At 39.9% G+C, this 21917-nt stretch overlaps 1 protein-coding gene across 2 annotated transcripts in view; it reads right to left on the reverse strand.

Moving 5' to 3' along the window:
- Positions 1-21917, reverse strand: part of PLG (plasminogen) — a 65514-nt gene that overhangs the window by 2705 nt on the left and 40892 nt on the right. Inside the window, exons 10-17 of one of the 2 annotated variants that reach the window (XM_072637702.1) lie at positions 20209-20359; positions 17392-17576; positions 13683-13831; positions 12004-12097; positions 10532-10655; positions 7672-7746; positions 6077-6217; positions 5067-5173 (exon numbers count right to left, since the gene is read on the reverse strand). In XM_072637702.1, coding sequence (XP_072493803.1) covers positions 5067-5173; positions 6077-6217; positions 7672-7746; positions 10532-10655; positions 12004-12097; positions 13683-13831; positions 17392-17576; positions 20209-20359 — 1026 coding nt within the window. The remainder of the gene's footprint in view (positions 1-5066; positions 5174-6076; positions 6218-7671; positions 7747-10531; positions 10656-12003; positions 12098-13682; positions 13832-17391; positions 17577-20208; positions 20360-21917) is intronic. The other variant, XM_072637703.1, reaches the window with a different exon arrangement.

Here is a 21917-nt window from a genome sequence, read left to right on the forward strand (position 1 = left end):
TATTAGGGAGTTTTCCTCCTCTGAGATGTAGTCTAAATTAACCTCTTTTGCAGCTTTCAATCTTTCACCTAGCCCTGGGATCAAAGGAGATCAAATCTAATATTCCCTCTTCTTTACAATATACCTTTAAGGTAGCCATTAGGCTCCCCTCAAAATTTCTTCTCCAAGCTAAACATCTTCTGTTCCTTCAACTAATTTTAAATTGGTACAGTAAGGAAGGGTAGGGCTCCCAGTGATTATCCCATCCACTTGAAAGTCCTTGCTTTTGCTGGTTAGACCACTTCTTGATTGGATCAATCAGTTCGAACAGATATGAACATGGCCTCTGCCTCCTAGTACCAACCAAATGCCTTGCCTGGGAGACCTAGTCATACTCTAAGGAATTTGTTTAAAATGAGAATCAGATTCTTCTTTCACAATATGACTAACATGGAAATATGTTTAATATGAACATACATGCATAGCTTATATCAGATTGCATGCTGTAAAATTAAAATAAATAAATTGGGGGGAAAAAAGGAGAGTCAGATACAGTTGTGAGGATCTGAAAAATGCTGGAAACACTAATCCCACCTCTGACTCATATCGACTGCATGAGTCTGAATAAATTATTCGACCTCTCAGTAGCCCCAGGTGATTCTTTAAGATTATAAATTACAGAAGGGTTGCTAATCTGTATTGGAAAATGGGAGTTTCCATACAGAAAGTTCCATCCACCGAAGGTATCTCAAATCTGATTTAAAAAAAAAAAATGACTTGCTCATTTAGCAAGAGAGGGAGCACTGAACTTGGAACTAAATGACCTGAGTTCAAATCAGGTCTTAAATATTTATTTGTTGAATATCCCAAACCCAAATCACTGAAATCTATAAAGTCAAGGTATTAATATTCAGCCCTTGGATAGGGTGGTTTGTAAAGCTTCCAGCACTACATGTGTGGGGGCTGTTATTATTAATAGGGTACGGTAATGTATTTCCCATCATCCTGATGAGTATCTGAGCAATTAGTTTTCAAGGGCTTTGTTAGTGATGAAATTGTTTGTGTGAAGATACTGTCATCTTGTGGCCAAAAGAGAGACAAAGAGGAGGTGGGGTATGTGTTCTGTGCAGAAGTAAATTTGGAGACGGGGGAGGGGAAGAAACCAGTATAACAATATTAAATTAACATTAAGTAAATTAATAGTGATTAAATTAGTAAATTATTTATGAGCATAAACTGGGAAGGCTCCCTCAATTTCAACACACTTTATAGTTTCAAAAGCAGGAGAACCTTTTGCAAATAATAAAAAGAAACATGGGAATTAATTATTTCTCATATGTAGATGCTACTTTTAACGTTCACAAAGCACTGTTCTCATAATAACCTTGTGCAGGCATTAATGCCCTCATTTTACCAATGAGGAAACTGAGTTTCAGAAAATGCCTTGCCCTCAGTCACACAGCTAATAAATGTTAGACCAAGGATTTGAATCCAGATCTCTTTATTCAAACCTATTGCTCTTTTTTTAAATTATATCATCCTACCTTAAAATGTGTACTGAGGATTATTTATCTAATTATTATTTCATAGACAGTGGGTAAACAGGCTACTCTATTATGACAGCTAGGTAAGAGCAGACCCTCTGATGGCAAGGAGACAGGGCCAGAAGTATTAGAAGGGAAGGGAAAGGAGAGCTGCCTACTTGTCAGGGGAAGGGAAAGCATTTCAGAATGGTTTTTGAGACTTATATATCCATCAGATATTAGCCTCCATTTCATTTTCCTGAAAGGGAATGAATTTGGAAGTTCTGCAAAGAAGAATATGGTGATTTAAAAAAATTTTTTTTAATAGAAGAAAAAGGAGAGAAGAGGTCTAATAACGACAGAATTGTAGATTTGGTAGAAACAATGTGTTACTTATGAGTTCTTATCATGACAAGTCAAATGATCAAAACCAACTAGTTCAATCCCCTTGCTTAGTAAACAAGGAAATGCACAGACAGGTGACCTCAAAATGTCCAAACTCACACAAGTAGTTCAAGTCTAGTTAAACAAGTGCAAGTCATGTCATTATTTCTCTGATAGCATGGTCTTCTTCAGCAACAAAGGACAAACACACACAATTCTACAACATCAAGCATTATCAGGGGAAGGGACACTTCATCAGCCTTTCATGAATGATCACCAAGGGAGGATGCATGCTGTCAAAGGTTGAATTAGAGTTCAAATCCTGAGTTCAAATCCTGCACCTGCCAATAATTAGCTAGGTGAAGTCATTTCAATGCTCCAAAAGATTCATATTACATTCTACCCCCATAGGCTGGAATCTTAGTAGAAAGCCTTCATTAATTGGTGACCCTCGATAATGACTGAAAATGCATCGTACTACTATCAACGTGGTGATGAGCCTATCCATATTCAAGCTACAGTATGTCATTGTGCTTCTCCAGTTTAGTAAGACCTACCAGGCAGTCAAAAAGCACTTACTATGTGTCAAGTGTTTTGCTAAACCCTGAAGACATAAAGAAAAGTAAAAGACAGTCCCTACACACAAGGAGTTCATGCCAAATGAAATTTCTGCTCTGTTGATAAACTCCTCAAAAACCTTTGCTCAACGCTCCACCTTCTGATGAGGTATGGAATAAAGTTTTAGGTCTTTAGGAACAAGACACAGAAGCATAGGTTGGCTGACCTGGAGGAACACAAACCCTCCTGGACCCGAGCTGAGAAAGACCCAAGTTCAAATCGCACTTCAGCTACTTATTAGCTATGTGACCCTGGACACATGCTTTAACCTCTGTTTATCCTAGCTTCATCATCTGTAAAACAAGGATGATAGTAACAACCAACCTCTCAATAGTTTTGTGAACACAAAATAAGAGATGTGTAATTTTGTTTTACAAACCTTAAAGAGCTGTGTAACTGCTAGCCATTGTTATAACTATTAATCAAGGGCATTTCTATAAGGTGGTGAATTCTCTGTGAGGGAAGAGTTTAAACAGAAACTGAATTATTTGTTAGGGCTATGTGCTAGTTGGTACTGAGGGTGGTAATGAATTCCTGTACGAGAATATAGGGTTCAACTCTACAGTCGCTAAGGCCACTTCCAATGCTAAGATTCAAGGACTCATTATCTTTCTCCCAACAAACCTCCCCCTATCAAGGGCATCATGATCCTCCCAGTACTCCAGGCTTACAACTCAGGTGTCATGTTTAACTCCTTACTCTCAACCACATGTATCCAATCTATCACCAAGCCCAGCTGGTTTTACCTTTGTAACATTTTTCATATGTGCCATCTTCTCTCCTCTGACACTACCACCCTGGTACAGACCCTCAAGCCTGGATTATTATAATAACCAACTGGTTTGTTTCTTTGGGGGTCACAAAGAGTCAAACATGACTGAAAAACCCACTAAACAATAACAGAAGCAACAACTAAACCACAACAACAAATCTCTCTCTCAATTCTCTTTTGCCCGGTCCATCCTCCATACAGATAGCAAACTGATTTTCTTGAAGCTCAGATCTGACCATGTCACCACCACTATCACCACCAGCACCAGCATCCCATTCAATAAATACTAGTGGCTCCCTACTACCTCCAGGATTAAGTATAAAATCCTCTGTTTGGCTTTTAAAGCCCTTCATCCCCTGGCTTCCTCCTACCCTGCCAGGTAAGTATTCTCTTACTCGACTCTTCTCCAAATCCTCCTGAATCCAGTGACACTGGTCTCCTTGCTGTAGTTCACACAAGGCACTCCATCTCCTGACTCCAGACATTTTCCCTGCCTGTCACTCATGCTTGGAACAATGTTCCTTCTCATCTCCTCCTCCTGACTTCCTTCAAGTCATCTCTAAAATCCTACCTTTTACAAAATACTACCTTTCAAGATTTCCTTTAATTCTAGTGCCTTCCCTCTATTGATTATTTTCAACTTATGCTATACAGAGTTTTTTGTAAATAGTTGTTTGCATATTGACTAACTCAGACTGTGAGCTTTTTGAGAGCAGGCACTGTAATTTTGTTTTTCTTTGTATCCTTCATACTTGGCACAGTGCCCACCACCTAATAGCTGCTAAATAAATGCCTATCGTCTGGATTCCTAGGACTTTACAAGCTAGAGATAGGAATAGAGAGAGATTCTATAAACCAAAAAAATTCTTAATGTCTGAGGTTGTGTCAAAAACCTTTTTAGTTAAAGAAGCAATATTAAAACTGTTGAAGAGTCAACATGGTACACTCAAAAAGACTAGATTTGGAGTCAGGGAGTTTGACTCTCTCCTTCTCCCTTCTTGACTTATTTCATACGTTGTCTTCTCCCGTTAGACCATAAGTTTCCAGAGGGTAGGGGCTGTCTCTTTTTTTTATTCATATATCCAGAGCTTAGCACTGGAGCTCAGTGCCTGGCACACAGTCGGCATTTAATGAATGTTTATTGATTGACTGGAGTAATAGAAGCTGTGTTAGGTGACTTAAGCAAGCCCTTAACATTTGAACCCAGCACACAGGTTTCAAAACCAGTTCTACTTTTTCCTACCTTTGTGATTTTGGGCAACCATTTCAAATCTCATAGTCTCAGTCTCCTCATCTGAAAGGCTTGTACTAATTGGCCTCAAAGCCTCTTCCAGCTCTAAACATAAAATTATATGATCCATTGGAAGCTTCTACAAGGAGGACATATCTAGGAAACATCACCCTTGCCTTCTCTCTGGAATTATTTCCCATTTAAATGGTAAGTCTCTTGTATGTGGATAACTCTTTTCATGTTGCCTCTGCTATTAGACCATGAGTTTCTTGAGTAGGAACTGTCTTTTTGTCTTCCTAGGCATGCCCAATGCTTAGCACAGTGTCTGGCACATAAAAAGGGCTTAGTAAATTTTCATTTATTTTGACATGGACTGGCTTAGTGTCTCTGAAAATTTATATATTATAAAGAGAAAGGTAAAGAGATGAATGAATGCTATTCAGTAATACATATATAAATATGATCATCTTCTCAACATATAGAACAAAATATAGACCATTTCACCAAAAACAAATGGATGAAGACCAATTGTGTCTTAATGCTGTAGAATTTCTCTCACCTTGGGTATCTCCCCAGCCAGTGACATGGCAGAGGGTTCTGTCAGGCACCATAAAATCTTGGGAAGGTAAGCATGCTGGGATTACTTTATCATTGATGGCAGCAGGTCTGGAAATAAAAAACAAAACAAAAACCAAGGTTCCTTCAGCTGTCTTGTTCCAATGCTATTATTTCCAGTCCTCCTGCTGATAAGTAAAGTGTATGCTGACTCTCTAAAATGCAATGGTAGGTCCTAAGTCAATATAGACCTCTTTCTCTCTCCACCCCAAAGTTATTCAAATAATTTTTACTCCTAAATACTGGTACCCAAGACCTTTTTACTAAACTGGCTAACTTCTAAAAACTTAAATAGATGAGTCTTCCTTTTAAAGAAAGCGTTCAGGTCAGCCATCTTCTCATTTCTCACCTGGTCATCATCCTTTGGACATTTCTATCCTCCCTCTTTTCTTCTTCTTCCTCCCTCCTCCCTTTCCAGCTTTCTTTTGTGTGTTTTCTTCTCCCATTGGACAAGAAGCACCTAGCAGGCACGGGTTATCTTCCTTTTTCTTATTTATATCTCTAGTTCCTTGCAGTGGGGCACAGTACTTGGCATTTAATAAATATTTACTGACTGACTCCAGCTATAGTAGTAGAAACCTTCCTGTTGACTTCGGCAAAGTCTCTTATTCCTAAGAGTTTATAGTTTGTTCATCTGTTAAAGAGTCATAATAACACTTCACAGGGTTGTTGTAAGGATCTATTGAAATAATGAACATATACACATATATTTTTAAGTTTAATTTTAATCAACGTGTTCAACAAAACAATAAATCAGATACTGAGTTGCAGCAACTTCTGAGACATAAATGCTCATACTGAAAATTTAACAACTGGCTCTCTTGTACTAGTCCCAGCTGGCTGCCCCAGAGCACCTACCATGACAGATCTCTCATTGCAGATGCTTGCAGCTGCTGCTTTTGGTTTATAACATGTAAGACTAAACAGACTTATTATATTGCCATGGGTAAATACCTGTTCAGTTTCAGCAAAGCAATGTCTGCAGCCAAGGGTCCCTTGAACAGGCGAGAAACTCCAATTTCTTGAGAGTATGATTCTGGATTAACTTCCCTGTGTAGCCCCAGGATTACTTTATATGCACCAGGCCATTGGGAGCTATAATGAAAAGTACAGTTAAAGACAGGGCATGTTGTTCCTGAAGAACCATCCTGGGGGCAGAAATGAGCCTCCTAAATGAATCGTCAGCATTCTCCTTTGGATTTTATCTTTATTCAAAAGACCAAGTTCACCCTATTGCCCTAGTAGGCAGTACCTTCTTGTCATACCACCAGGATCATGTCACATTCCTCTACTCAAAGACCCTTCTGTGGTTCCCCAGTACTCACTGAATAAAGCATAAGATCCTTATACTAATAGGCAAGACCTTCTGCACCATATTTCTCTTTCAGGCGCTTTACTTTCCAAAACAGTCGGGCTACTCTGCGTCCCTGCTTGTCTTATTCTCCTCTTCTCTCCTCTCCTCTTCTCTTCTCCCCTCTCTCTCTCCCTCTCTCTCTCCCTCTCTCTCTCTTTCCCTCCCTCCCTCTTTCTCTCTCTCTCTCCTCTCTCTCTCTTCTCTCTCTCTCTTCTCTCTCTCTCTCTCTCTCTCTCTCTCTCTCTCTCTCTCTCTCTCTCTCTCTCTCTCTCTCTCTCTCTCTCTCTCTCTCTCCCTCCCCCTCCCTCTGTGTCTCTATTCACTGAAGTCCCTCCATGCCTTGAAGAGATCTTCCTCCTGGCACTGTTACTTGAAGGTAAAGTATTTCCCTTCAAATTCTGTCTTGGATGGCATTGCCTCACCTGAAGACTTCTCTGCCCTGTACTCTACTCCCACATCAAAGATGTATAGCCATATGACAAAATGTGGGTTATTTGCAAGAAAAGACCATTTCATTTTTTTGTATTTGTAGCACAGTGCTTGGCACATAGGTGTTTAAAAATAAGTACTTGTTGCTTGATTCTCAGATGTCTGGCGTGCTTTCCTGGGATCTCTCTTTTGCACTTATTTCACTCTCTTTTATCTTGGTTTTTTATGTATTGTCTCCACCCCATCCTCCCATAAATTATAAAATTCCTTGAGATCAGAAAAGTTTCTTCTTTGCTTTTCTGCCTTGCATTTACAAGAGCTTAATGAACATTTAATAAATAATTGGATAGATACATCACAGACATCTGACTAGCCGGAAAGGAAGTTGTGGGTTCTGCATCATCATTCCTGCCCTTCCTTGGTCATCAAGAAATGTCAGGAGATGGGATATACAAACCTATATCTCTGATGTTGCCACTGTCTAAAAGGGAGAATGGAAAAATAAGGGGATGACAGGAATGAGTACTGGTTGTCTTGGGGGAATTGGTCACACACAGGCCATTTGCTGTAGTTGTCATTCAAGTCTGTCAGTCACATCTGACTCTTCCTGATCCTGTGGACCGTATACCATCAGGCCTGTGAACAGCTAAATGCTTTGATTCTGCTGCTCCCTTAGACACCCAAGCTTGCCTGAACTTGCTCTGTAGGCTGAAGGTAATAGTTCTTGGGATTACTTAGCACTTGTTACTACTAGCAACCAGCTTACCGTTCCAGGCAATGAGCAGCCGTCAGCACCCACTGGGGAGCTATGAGGGTACCTCCACAAAAGTGTTCACCAAACCTAGAATACAGAGGTAGCTTTTAGTTGAACAACTGATGGTTCATTTTCTACTAACATGTTATAAGGCAGCCAAGGCTGGCCATATAGCACACCATACTGTCTTTCCTAGACAGAAAAAGAATCCTAGAAATCCAAAGCTAGAAGGGTCTAAAGCATAGCCTCTAATCACTGTGCCTGGTACATGGTAAGCGCTTAATAAATGCTTGTTGATCAACTGATTGACTCTTAGAAATTATAGCATCCAATCCCCTCATTCTGGATAGGAGATGAGAACCTTGGATTCAGAATGACCTAAGGGCTTAGGTAGAGACTAGAACACAGGCCTCCTTCCTTCCCATCCAGAGTTCTTTCTCTCCCAAAAACCCATTATCGATGGGCTGTGTGTTCCACATCAGTTTTCTGGCACTGGAAATTTTCTGGGTGGATTTTTTTAGTATCCTTTTTAAAAAATAATGTTTATCTTCTCCCAATTACATGTAAATAAATTTTAACATTTTTTTTAAGTTTTAAGTCCCAAATTCTACTTATGCATTCCTTTCCTTCCCCCTTCTTGAAACAGTAAACACACCAATACATTCCTTTCCTTGTATCGTGAGATAACTCCAAAAAGTTTTATGAATTCCTGATTTAGAGTTTATATTAAATTTAGAGCTGGAAGAGACTTTAGAAGCCACCAAGTCCAACACTCTCATTTTACAGATGAGGAACTGAGCCCCAGAGAGGGTAAATGTCATATAGGTTGCAAGTATCAAGTGTGATCTAAACTTGGGTTATCTGATTCCAAATCTAGCGCCCTTTCCACACTGGCTTTTCATTGGCTAGCTCTGAGTTATTACATCAGGGTGGATTTCTAATAATCATCTCTGCCAGGGGTGTGCTAGAGCCAGCTACCACAGGCTCAAGGGAGCCGACTGTTATGTTTTCAATGTGAGTGCTTAATACACCTCAGAAATCAACAAATTCTACAAATCAGGTGTCAACTTATTGGTTTGTTGATTGTCTAGACTTAAAGTGATGAAGAAAATGTTAATAATGCAGTGAGTTTTTTGAGAGCTTTTAGCACTCTCCTCATTTATGCTCTCAGCAGATCAGCTCTAACCCTAACCCTGCTCCTAGGATTTTTCAGTTGGCTGGCAGGTGTTATGTCCTTGATCGTTCACCTTGGAAAACAGCATACCTAAGTGCCCCTAAAACAAAGATTGCTTGAATCCATGGTGCTGAATTCATTAGCTTTCTCCTCTAATGGAGATAACCACCCACTTATTTCTAATTTCTGAGAACTTTTGCTAAGACTAAGTCAAGATCTATCAAGATAATTTCATAGGGAGCAAAAGATATCTCCAAGGGATAGTCTTTTAGGGAATTCTGCCAATTTCAACTTAAAAGTCTTATCTTTTAGAAATATCCCTTAGAACATTGACTGTCTGGGGGCAGGACATGCTGTGAAAATGAAATACTTAATAGGTCCAAAGATCTGAAAGGTAACATGGCATTGTGGACAGATAGAGGGCTAGCTTCAGAGTCAAAAAAATTGGGACCCAAGTCTTAACCTCCAATACATAATGGTTATGTGACCCTGGATAAGCCCAGGCAACTCTCCAAGACTATAGGTTGGAGAAGGTACCTACTTGAACTGATAAAGGAAGTTTCACCATCTGGGATATTATTCTATTCCACTGAACTATACACTCAGTCTCCATCAGGGCAGCTGGGTGGTCAGTGGATAGAGCCTGGAGTCAGGAAGATCAGAGTTCAAATCTAACCTCATATACTTTCTAGCTATGTTACTCTGGGCAAGTCATTTAAATTCTGTTTGTCTTACTTTCTTCAACATGTTGTTAGTTGTTTGTGATTTGTGTCTGACACTTTGTGACCTCATTTGGGATTTTCTTGGCAAAGATACTAGAATGATTTGCTATTTTTTTTCTCTAACTCATTTACAAATAAGAAAACTAAGGCAAACAGAGTTAAGTAACTTGCTCAGGGTCACACAGTAAGTGTCTGAGGCCAGATTTGAACTCATGAAAATGAGTCTTCCTGACTCCAGGCCCAGAGTTTTATCCTAACTGCCCCTCCTCAACTATAAAATGGGGTTAATAACAGCACCCACTTCCAGAGTTGTGAGGATTAAATAGAATAATAATTATGTGTGATATAAATGCATATTCTCCTTTCTCCTATCACTATCATAAGATGTCAGAATTGTATAGACAGCATTCCTCTAGCTTTATTTTCCCTAGTGATTGATTGGATATTTCTCACAGGAGAGACTGGGAACTAAAGAAAGAATGTTCTACAAGGTGTCAAATAGATCATTATTTTTGTTAACTTTATTTTTAGTGAAAAAGGAAGACTAAATCTGAGGGTGGGGTGGGAAGGAGGCATATTCAGAAATAACTGCTGTTGAAACAAAGCTGATTCATCAGTAACAGTTTTGGGGGCTTTTTGTCTGTTTATTTCTAAGCCTGAATAGATTTTGGATCCTGGACACCTTGAGAGCATACAGTGTATTCAAGCTCTGTCCACTAGGAGGAGCTTCTGTCCCAAAGAAGATTGGCTAATAGCACTTTTTCATCCCTTTGTATGAATTTTTTGAGGGGGAAGGATAGGACAGCAGGTAAGGAGAATGTTTTGGTTAGTTTGATCTTCCATCTTACCTTCATCTGGATAATTAAGTTATTTTCTTCTGAAATGTCAGTATATACTTGAACATGTAAATTGTAAATACTTCAATAAAAATCTTGCTTGGAAGTGATGTGTGGCATGTAACAATAAAACATTTTACCTTGTTCTGAGACTGATCTGCCAGGGCCAAGAGTGAGGTTGGGCATAACAACCACCCACAATTCTTCCTGGGCATTTCTGTGGCTCTACTCTGGGTTTTCCACAATCAAATGAAGACGGTGAGACTTGAGGAAGAAAAGAGAAGGATTTTGAAAGGATTTAAGTTGTCAATTCTATCATTCAATTCAAGAATGATTAATAAGTAAGGGTCAAAGCAAGAAATGTCAACTAAGTCCCACGTATTATGTAGATACAGACATCTTTGGAAAAGACCCATTAGAAACCTTCTAAAATGGTACTGGGCAATGCAGCATCCTGGATTTCCAAAGGAATTGACTTCCAGCCAAGATGGCTGCATGAACTGGTGGTGGATTAACCAACTCCCAATTGGTTATTTCATATCAGACCCAATAATGATAGATAAATCTGATAAAAAACTACAGTAAGTGACTTTTTCTACCCCAGAACTGAAGAAAAAGTCAGCCAAAAGCCACAGGCAATAGGAAAAGGGATCTGCCAGCAAAACCACTGCCAAAGTGGAATGACCACCCAGAAAGACTGAAACATCCTTTGCCCATGAGATTCTGTGTCCAGACACAACAAAAGAAGAGGACTTCCCTGAGAAAAGCCTAGGGAGCAGCTGAGTAGGACATGATAAGCCTAGCACTTAGAATGAAACAGCCTATGATCAGGAGCTCTAAGGTCCTTAGCATTTTTTCCTGAGACTCTGGAGAGGACCCTAAAGATCCCCAAGAGGTGGAGGTCATCTCATGACCCAGAATACTCAAGATGAGTATAGCAGGGCTGACCACATTAGCAAGAGTGCAAGGGGCCTTCCTTGTCTCTGGCACAAGGGCTTGATTCATGAGATGGAGAGAAGTGTAAATAAAAATAAAATTGAATTGAAGGTGCATAGGAGAATGGGTTGTAATTAGGGAAAGTTGTACAGTGCTTTAACCCCAAAGTTCTACTAAATTAATCAAAAGCTCATCTCTTAAATATAAATATTTTTCCAGTGATGCTGTATGGTTGGTTGTCATGAAATACTTTGAATTCTAAAGAATTAAAGCCATAGGTCTCCCAAAGGACAGAGAGGTACATGGTCAACATGAATTGACTACACAGGTCATTCTGTAGTACCCAAATGACAATCCATTCCAACACATTCTAACACTCAGAAGTGTTAGAAAGAATATCATCAGGATATTATTATGATTGGGAAAAGAAGTAAGTAATTTAGGCTATGAGAGCTCATATGCTCCATTGATCTCTATATAATGTTAAGATGCCTAACCTGCATTAGGTTAGGTAGAGCCCCTCTGTGTTGAATAAAAGGGCATCCTGTGATAAGGTTCTTGTCATTTGACAAGATTCAGCTATCCTACACAGAAAATTGAAAATGTGACTAAGAAGTTATTCTTACATCTGTCAAGAGTTTTAAGAAATAAGAGAAAAGGAAGGAAAGTGAATTACCACACTGGGGGATGTCACAGTAGTCAAAGAGCTTTTTAGGATTTGTTGTGTAACACCAAGGACCATTGGGGTCACCATCAGGATTACGGCAGTACTGGAAGGAAAAGATAGAGAGAGAGAGACTTTTAATTCTCTAATGTTGCTAGTGAGGGAATCTAGGAGTTAATACTTTGTCCTCTTCTTAGGAATGATCAATTATTTGGGAAGGTTACAGGCTTGTGAGAAGGAAGTGGAGTAAGGCCCTAGTAACTTGGCATTGCCTTGGGTTGTCTTTATTTTTTTCTTTTTTTCATTCTTTTTTTATTTATTTTACGTTTTCAACATTCATTTCCACAAAATTTTGAGTTCCAAATTTTTTCCCCATCTCTCCCCTCCCTAACCCCAAAACGCTGAGCATTCTGATTACCCTTTCCACCAATCTTCTCTCCCTTCTAACACCCCTCCTTTCCCTTATCTCCATCTTCTCTCTTGTCTTGTAGGGCAAGATAAATTTCTATACCCCATTACTGGGTTGTCTTTAGTAATATTTCTCCAGGTAAAGTTCAGAGGTCACAGGATTTAGAATTGGAAGGGAGGACATTCAAGATCTTCTGATACAGCCTTCTCATTTTCCAAATGAGGAAATTGAGTCCTAAAGAGGCAAAGTGACACTTCCAAAGGTTTAGGTACTAAATAACATCTTGGAAGTCCTCCTTACCCCCTCGCCACCCTATTGTCATCCCCCCAGAAAAGCTATCCTTTAAGGAAGGTGTGAGACTATGGTGAAATCATATTGGTAATAAGACAGAATACTTGGGGAGCTCACCTCCCCACCCTTATCCAAACATTAAAATGAACCTCAAGGGCAAGCATTATATGATGCATGGTAAAGAACTCTAGAATTCACATCAGAGGATGAAGTTTTAAACCCTGGTCTATCATCAATGTGACCTTGAGTTTTATCCCTCTAGGCCTCTATGTTCCTCATCTCTATTTTATTTTATTTTTATTAAATTTTATTTTTTAATTAGCAAAAATATACCTCCTCTTCCTCCCAACCTTCCAGTCCCCATTGAAAAGGAAAGAAAAGAAAACCCATGTAACATAGCTGTAGTTAAGTAAGACAAATTCCCAATTAGCCATGTTCAAAGAAATGTAGATCCCATTTTGTATGCTGAGTTCATCACCTGTCAGGAGGTATCATGTTTCATTGTGAGTCCTCTAGATTTGTCGTTTCTTCATGTTTAAAATGAGAGGTTTGGATTAAATATGTTTGAAAGTTCCTTCCTGCTGTGCACTTATGATTTTAAAAATATGCAGAACTCTTCAAGGTAAATGTCAAAAGGAGCAACAAATCTTCCATTCCTCAGGGAATACTATTCCTGGTAATGTTTTGGATGCCCATGATCCTGGTAATGTTTTGGATGCCCATGAATTTGAAATGCCTCTAGTTACCTCATTCTTCTTCTCCAGCTCCCAAATAGCATGCCCAGCCTTAACCTTAACCTAACAACTCTCCTGTTTATAGGAATTGAGCTGTGGATTAAAGCATGTGTTTTAGAAGGGTTTTCTTTTTCTTTTATGGGATGGGGATGGGAGAGAGAGAAAAGAAATCTTCATTCATTTTTAAAATAATTTTTTTTAAAAAAAAGAAATTCTGGAGGGAATAAAAATTAAACAAATGAGTTGGTGCTGCTTACATTTTCTTCCAGGCCTGCCCTTGGATATGTGTCTGGAGTAAAAATAGTATGTCTGTGTGGCTCCTGTGCAGTCCAGGCCTGGCACAAAGTGCCAGTGACAGTGGTTGATCTTTTGCCCCGGTAGTCTTTACCACTCCCATACATGCAGTCTGCATAAGAAAGAAAGAGAATGTGTTGTAATATACTTTTCAGCATTGATTGAAAAGCCCCTGGGATGTGGGGAGCTTGGTTTGTGTCAGATGATGGGTTAAATACTAAGTACCTCCTACAAATGTTAAACAAGAAATATTGATTCATATTTGTTATTCTGACGAGTCATTGAAAGAGCTTATTGGCTTAGAAATTGGAGATAGAATAACAGTTTACAGAATTTCACAGAATAGTCTTAGCAAGATGGTATGACATAGTAGAAACGTTGGGGTTTGATTTCAAGCCAGAGGTGTCTTCTACTTTTCCTGAAGTGATTCCTCGCTTTGGGTTTTCTTGGCAGATATTGGAGTGGTTTGCCATGCAGATGAGGAATTCAGGCAAATTAGGTTAATTGACTTGCCCAGGGTAACATAGCTAGTTAAGTGAGGTGCACTTATTTGATTGGAAGAGAATTCTTGACTAGATTTTTAAATCACTGGAGAGAACTCCTCCAAGAGAAAGTTACATCTTGGGAAGATTGTTTTGGCAGCCGAGTGGAGGATAGATTGAAGTTGAGAGACTTGATGCAAGGATACCAAATAGTTGACTGTTGTAGTAGTGATAAGAACCTGAATTATTGTGGTCATACAGTGTCAGAACCAAGATCCTAGGAAGTCAGTTAAAGCTACCCTTCCCTCCTTCTTTTCGTACTATTAAGAAAGTATTTTCAATTTATCCTAATCTGAAGTCTTTGGATTTATATGAAAGAAATATTGTTTTAGTTCTTGACTATTAATTCCAAACAATGTCATGCTTTCCTTTCTCTAGATCAGCCCAGTAAAAGACTCCACCCTGAAGTCATGACTGGTTGGACCAGTGACTGGATGAGGACAAGGAGTCCTGGGAAAGAAGTCTTTAATTACTTCCGCTAATGAAGGCATCTCTTGAGTTCCCCACTTGGCCGGCTGAGAAGCAGAATCTTTGATGGGGGAAGTCAAAGAGGTTGAATAACCTTAGGAAAATGATTCTCCAAGGTCATGCTGAAAGTTTTGACTGTTGTGTTTGATGATGCAAACTGTTAACTAAACTTTCCTTGATTTCTACAGCTATATTTTATCTAATTGTGGATTTTTTTCTGTTATTTTGAGAATATCATAAATTGTAGCCAGAAAACAGTGGGGGAGAGAGAAATTTTCAGTCATGAGGGTGTCTCTCTTTGTCTGTCTTTGGTTCTGTCTCTAAGTGGAAAGGCTTAGATTAGATACAGGGGTAGGGAACCTATGGCCTCAAGGCCACATGTGGTCCTCTAAGTCCTGAAGTGCAGCCCTTTGGCTGAAAAGTTTGTCTGTGAAGTTTGGATTCAGTCAAAGGGGTGCACTTGAAGTCCTAGAGGGCCATATGTGACCTCAAGGCCACAGGTTCCCCACTATCATCTAATCTGATTAGAATAATAAAAATTATTTCTAGCAGCCTAGTGCCTAAAATGAGGAGTACAGGCAATTAGAACCTATGTCCTGTGTTCTTTTTGTCTATGTGGTGATGAAGTGGAAAAAAAGTTGGGCTCAGAGTTAGAAGATATAGTATGGTCTACCTACTCTGTCACACAGCTGTATGATGGTGGCCAAGTCACTCACTCACCTTCTCTGAGACTCGGTTTTCCCCTATGTTGAAAAGGGATAATAATAATTCCATTACCCAAGGGAGGGTTATGAACTTGGAGAGACTTTGAGAGATAGTAGAGGACAGAAGGGCCTTGTGTGCTGTGGTCCACGGGGTCAGGATGAGTCAGACATAACTGAATGACTGAACAACAAGGGAGGGTTGTTGTGATCTTTAAGGCAATATATGTGTGTGGGAATTGTGACACCATACTTGCTTTGACACCGGTAAGGAAGGTGACTCTACAAATGCAGGTCAGCAGAAGCTCTGCTTCTTTAGCCTTGGAGAGTTGCCTCTTTATTGCTCTTCATGCAAAGGCTGGATGGCTACTTGGGTGGTGCCATAGTATGGATTCCTTCATGGATGGGTTGGACTTCATGACCCTCAACAGGACCCTAAATTCTGTGATTCTGTGAGTAGCTGCAACAAACCCTTTCTCCGGCACTAATTCAGAGCTAATAAACTTTTCATCGAATTGAATTCTTTCTCTGGGTTCAGTTACAAGAACTTATCAAATCCTGAAATTTTCACAAATATCTCTTAGTGTGTGGTTCAACGTTTTATTTATTGTGCTTATACCAAGGACAAGTGATTTTATATTCACGTTGCTAATGAGGGCTTGTTCAAGGTACAGTGATATTTTAACTCAGCAATATTCAATCAACCAACTGTTTAGGTGGCTTTGAATGATTCTTAAGATTCTAATTACCTTCCCCAACTTCTACTACCCCCCTTCCCAAACACCAATCTAAGTAAGGACTCAAAAAATGGTGGCTTCTGCATATGAAGCCAGAGAATACAATGACAACAATAATATATGATAATAATATATAGAGCATATATAATAATAAGACATATTACTCTACAATTTACAAAACAGGGCAACTCAGAAGTGAAATGATTGTTTGAGGATTACCAAATAGTAGAGACAGAAATGGAACTCAGTTTGTGGTTTCAATTTCAGCACTCTTTCCAATATACCCCACTAATTCTCACAAAACCATAGGCTCATGCTATTTTGGTTGGAAAGAACTTTAGAGATCATAGATTTAGAACTGGAAGGAACTTGAGGGAACCACTGAAAGGGGCATCTAACTGGCACAATGGACAGAATGCTAGGCCTGGAGTCAGGGAGACCTGAATTCAAATGTAGCCTTGGACACTTACTTGTTCTGTGACCCTGGGCAAGTGACTTAACCCTGTTTAGCCCAGTTCCCTCATCTGTAAAATTGGATAGTAATAGCCTCCCAGGATCAAATGAGATCATCGTTAAGTGCCTAGCACTGCACCTAGCACTTAGTAGGTGCTATATAAACATTAGCTATTCATTATTATTATCACAAAATCTAGCCTACCCCCCTCACTTTACAGGTGCCAAAACTAAGATTCTAAAAAGGGGCATGATTTGCCCATGGTCATTTCATGACAAGTAATAGCTGTAATTTGACATTCAGGTCCCCTTTTTCCAAAACCAGTACTTTATCCACTGTAACACTTATAAACATATGTGTATATATAAATTTATGTATACATGTGCACACAGAAGAGTTGGGTTTTGGTTCCTGTTCTGACATTAAATAGGTATCATTTCTAATTTCCTTCTGCTAGTGTCTGTTCTTTGCTTGTGACACATAGTATATAATCTATCACCCTTGTTGCTGTATGACCACTTAATTTGGGGTTGGAGAAGACGGAGGATATATAAGGAATAATATGTTCTGGCTCTCTATATTATAATTCTTAACCTTTTTCCCTTCCCAGGTTAAGTACCAAAGTCCCATCCCATTTTCCACCTCTGATATATATCGATAGCTAAGGTTTGTAAATCTCCCCATTCTTGTCTTCTCTACCAATAAAGACTTGTTCCTCTTTGCCCTTCCCTGTGTCAAAGTACACAGGCCTCAGAATGCTCCTTAGTTACCTGATTCTGGGTGGGAAGTTGTGTCTACACTAGGCACTCTTGTAGTTTGGGCATTTAGGACAGTCGATCCTGTTCCTGAACATTTCTCTAGATTGCAGAATTCCCATCTGACTGTGGGATCCATGGTATAACACCAAGGGCTTTTATCCCCATCTGGATTTCTACAGTAGTTCCGTATCAAATCACTGTAAGAACAAAAACAGTTTTTGCTAATAATGATGAGAGAATGTTTAAAGTCATATAGGAACTCATGTTCAGTTAGAATTTTCCTAGAAGGGTACTTCTTTATAAATTTTGAATTCTTTGTCAAAGATACCAAGACAACACTATGATCCAGAAGAAGGTACTTAAGGGTGAGACTGTTTCCTTTTTGTCTTTGTATCTCTGGTACTTAGTATAAGGGCATGACAGTAGTAGGCGTAATAAATGCAGTGGCTTGGATGACATTTCTGATTTTCTAAGATTCCAAAGCCAGACTTCTCCCAAGGGGCCCAGCCATTTCTATACAAGAGGCATATTTTTAAGTTGTATATTCATAAGACAGAGTTGCTTACAGACCTCTTTACAAAAACCATAAATCTATGGACCCTCATAGCATTCCTTACTGAGGTAATTTTAATAAAACATGATGTCACTCATAATCTATGACTCATGGCCTGTAAGTCAAGTCCTACTAGCTTCATCCAGGCATTGAAATGACCCTGGGTTCCTGAGGGCTTTGCCAGAAGACTACAAGTTCTGTCACGTCCTACCAACCTAGAAAGCTTTCATGGCCAGACTTGGTGAAGGACTGTTTGTCTGGCATTCTAGATAAAGTCAGTGAGGCTCATTACCAGCTAGGCCACAAAGAGATGAGCCAGCTAGGTGATAGACTTGGAGTCAAGAAGCCCTCATTCAAATCTTGCCTGATACTTTGCTGTGTGACCCTGGGCAAGTCACCTTAATTCTCTCAGCCTCATTTTCCCCATATGTAAAACAGGGATAACAATTAAGATCTACCTCCTAGGATTGTGGTAAAGATCAAATGAGCTAAATGTATAACGTGCTTTGCAAACCTTAAAGTTTCATAAATGCTATGATCATTATTGTTGGTGGTGGGGTTGTTTTGGTCCCATCGACTCCCAGTGACCAATCTACTAAGCCATAAAGGCATTATAACCTGTGTGAGGGGAAGGAATCCACGGATGACAGAATCATGAATCTCTGAAATACGACTTCACTCATAAGTTCTGACTCATGGTCTGCCACTTATTAAGAAAACTTGTGCTGCGGAGTAATCACCTACAGCTGCACCAGAAAATACGTGTCAACAAACACTAGCCTTCAGTAACAACCCATGCCCTTCTACCGTGTGTGGCTTCTGGAATGTTTATCCGTAGAGTGAGTGTGTGTGTGTATGTGTGTATGTTGTATGTGTGTGTATTGTGTGTGTTGTATGTGTGTATGTGTGTGGTGTGTGTGGTGTGTGTATGTGTGTGCATGTGTGTGTTGTATTGTTGCATGTGTGTCTGTGTGTGTTGTGTTGTGTGTGTCTGTGTGTTGTGTGTGTGGTGTGTGGTGTGTGTGTGTGTGTGTGTGTGTGGTGGGTTGGAAGGGAGAAGGAATCTGATAACTGTGATGAATTGCTCCAGCAGAATAGCCTTTGACCTGCCGGTCAAAGCTAGGGAGTAAGCTATTGGATCCTGCTATAGCAGGAAACCTTAGTCCTCACATCATTTTCAAGGTCCTCATGTTCCTGGTGCATCAGTTCTATTTTTCCTCTCTGTTGGCCCAGCTTTGACTCACTGCCTCATCTTGTCCCTCCTGCTTCTATGTCTTCCTTGGTGCTTGCCTGGGTTCTCCTAGTTCTGGTTGGTTGATTGCCTGATTTCCACAAATTGGTACTCACTGCCCAGGGCCCAGAACATGACATGTGTATAATACAAATTCACAATCTCAGAATGGCAGGATTTGTAAATGGATCTTGGAAGTCATTCAACCCAAGCTATACCTGAAGAAGAATTCAAGTCAAATGGTCATCTCTTCTTATAGTAAAAAAAGAATCCACCACCTCCTAAGGGATCCCATTATATTTTAGGCATATGTTTTTTCTTACATCATGCTGACATCTGTCCCTTAGCATCTTTCCCCATTATATCTAGTTCTGCCCATTTGTTCCAGTTAAAACTGGTTTGTGTAAGAGTTCTTCAAATACTTGGATTCAACCATAATATGGTGCCCCCAAAGCCTTTTCTTCTCTAGGCTAAACATCTCTACTTCCTTCTTTCAGTTCTTATATAGCATGCTATATGGTCCCATCACCATGGCAATCACCATTCTTTGATGCACTGTATCTTGTCTATGTACTTAACATGTAAAACATGTTTGTATATCCACATTTACAGGTATTGGGACTTTGGATTGCCAGTGGCTTTGACACCTCTCACCATGTTAACTCTTTTGTTGGGATCGCCAAGCTGCATGGTGTGAAAATTCCACTTCTTATTAGATGATACGATCACCATACACACTGGGTTATTCTAAAGTCTTTAACTGCCACTGGCTTGAATCCTCCCAAAGATCCATGCTAAGTGCCCCTTTGCGTTTTTCATTAAAATCTGAGTTTCACTCCACCCCAAAACTGGTCAGACCAAGCTTTTTAAAGCTCTTTTCTCTCCTGCACTCAGAATCAGAAACATTCTGAAATTCACTAAGGGCAGAATTCACTAGTGGAGAGCCTGCCAAAGAACAGTTCTTCTAAGTGTCCTATTTCCCTTATGCTCTTTCCTAACAGATATGCTGGGCCAAATACTTGGCTGGTGAATAATGTGTACATACGCATTGGGGAAATTATCTGGGGTTTTCTTATGTTGATGTGGTGTCATAGAAGACCAGGCTTGGCACTTCTTTCCTGAGATGGTGGTGGATGTCGTCCCACGGTAATTTTCTCCCTTGCCCTCGTAGCATTCTTGAATCACGGGGCTTTGCTCTATGGATACCGCAGTAGAATTAAAAGAAATTAGACAAAAATATTGGTTGTTTCATAGACATCTAATGTATCAGAAGAGCTGATGACTGAAGTTCCAACAGGAATAACCAACAGACTAATTGGGATCCTTGGGCCTGGTGAATTCAACAAGTTCTTACCATTTCCCAGTGTGGCTCACTTGAGACTGTGCCCTCTTCCTAACCTTTGGCTTTGGCCTAACTCCCCATTTAAGTCCATCCACAACTCAATGAGCATTTAATAGGCACTTGTTGTGTGTGGAGCAATGTGGGGGAAAGCAAAGTTTAGCCTTTTCCTTCACAATCTAGTGATCACCATTATCTTGGAGCAACCTGACTTTCTCCTATATACTCATCCACATCCAATCTAGCCCTAACCTTCCTTCCCTAGGCTTAGTCTTCCCTCTACTAGCTCATTCTACACTTCATTAGCCTCTTCCACAATGTCCTTTGGGGGGAAGGGGGAGAGAAACCTGTTCTATAGTAAATAAACTTCCCTATATCCTTCCACTTTAACTAAAGCACTCCCTTTGCCTCTTCAAAGTAATTGAAATTTGACTTTTGTCAGTGGATGCTACATTCTTATCAATGCTTTGAAAAGACAACTATTTCTCCTCCCACTCCCCTAGATTCCAAGGGCAGAGAAGAGGGGTAGGTATCCTCCTTTCTCTCAACTGCCATTTACCCACAGTCTTTTCATTGTCCTCACTCAGCAACCTCTCCCAAATCCCTCACCTTGTCTCCCCACCATCCATATTTCTTTCATATACCTAACTCCTAAACACTGCACCACCTTCTTCAGTGACCTTGGCACTTGGTTCTCAGTTTTCCTCTCCACCCTGTCCCCTGACATCACCCTCTGGAACTGAGATAGTCATGTGAATCAGCTTCCATTCTGACACCCTTGTAGAAACTCTTCAACCTCCTCAACTCCAGTGATTTGTAATTCTGTAAATCTGTAAATCCACAAACTTCTTGGCCACCTTTTGGGCTTTCCTATCACTACATCCACAGCGATGGCTCAGTTGAGCTTATATAACCTAAATTTGTAGTGGAGCAAATCAGCATAGCTTTGTGACTGTCTCCAGCTCTATGAGGCAATATGAGGAAAGGGGCAAAGGTAATGCCTGTGGGAGCAATCCAAGGTTGGAGCTCTGCAAGGCAGGGTCAGTCAGTAGCAGTAAGTAGGCAAACAACCAGAGAACAGAGGTTAGTGTAAAGTTGAGTTGAGGATGGGGAAGGGAAGAGGGTGTAGCCAGTGTAACAGTGATGGCTTAGGAAAGAACTAAAAGTTTGGAGACCACAGTGAGAATAAAGAACAAGGTTAATCAGAAAAAAAAGGAATGCTAAAAGATTATGATCAGATAATTGAATTTCAGAGTTCATGGTCATGAGGGTGATGACAAGATGAAGGTTATGATTAGCTCTACATGTACATGAAGTGGGGTGGAGTAGTAAGTCATGAGAAATGAGTAAGGTGAGGAACTGGGAAGTTAGGGTATTTGAGGGAATAGTAACACATATGTCCAGGTCTCCTAATG

Source organism: Notamacropus eugenii, chromosome 2 (assembly GCF_028372415.1).
Source record: "Notamacropus eugenii isolate mMacEug1 chromosome 2, mMacEug1.pri_v2, whole genome shotgun sequence".
Lineage (NCBI taxonomy): Eukaryota > Metazoa > Chordata > Mammalia > Diprotodontia > Macropodidae > Notamacropus > Notamacropus eugenii.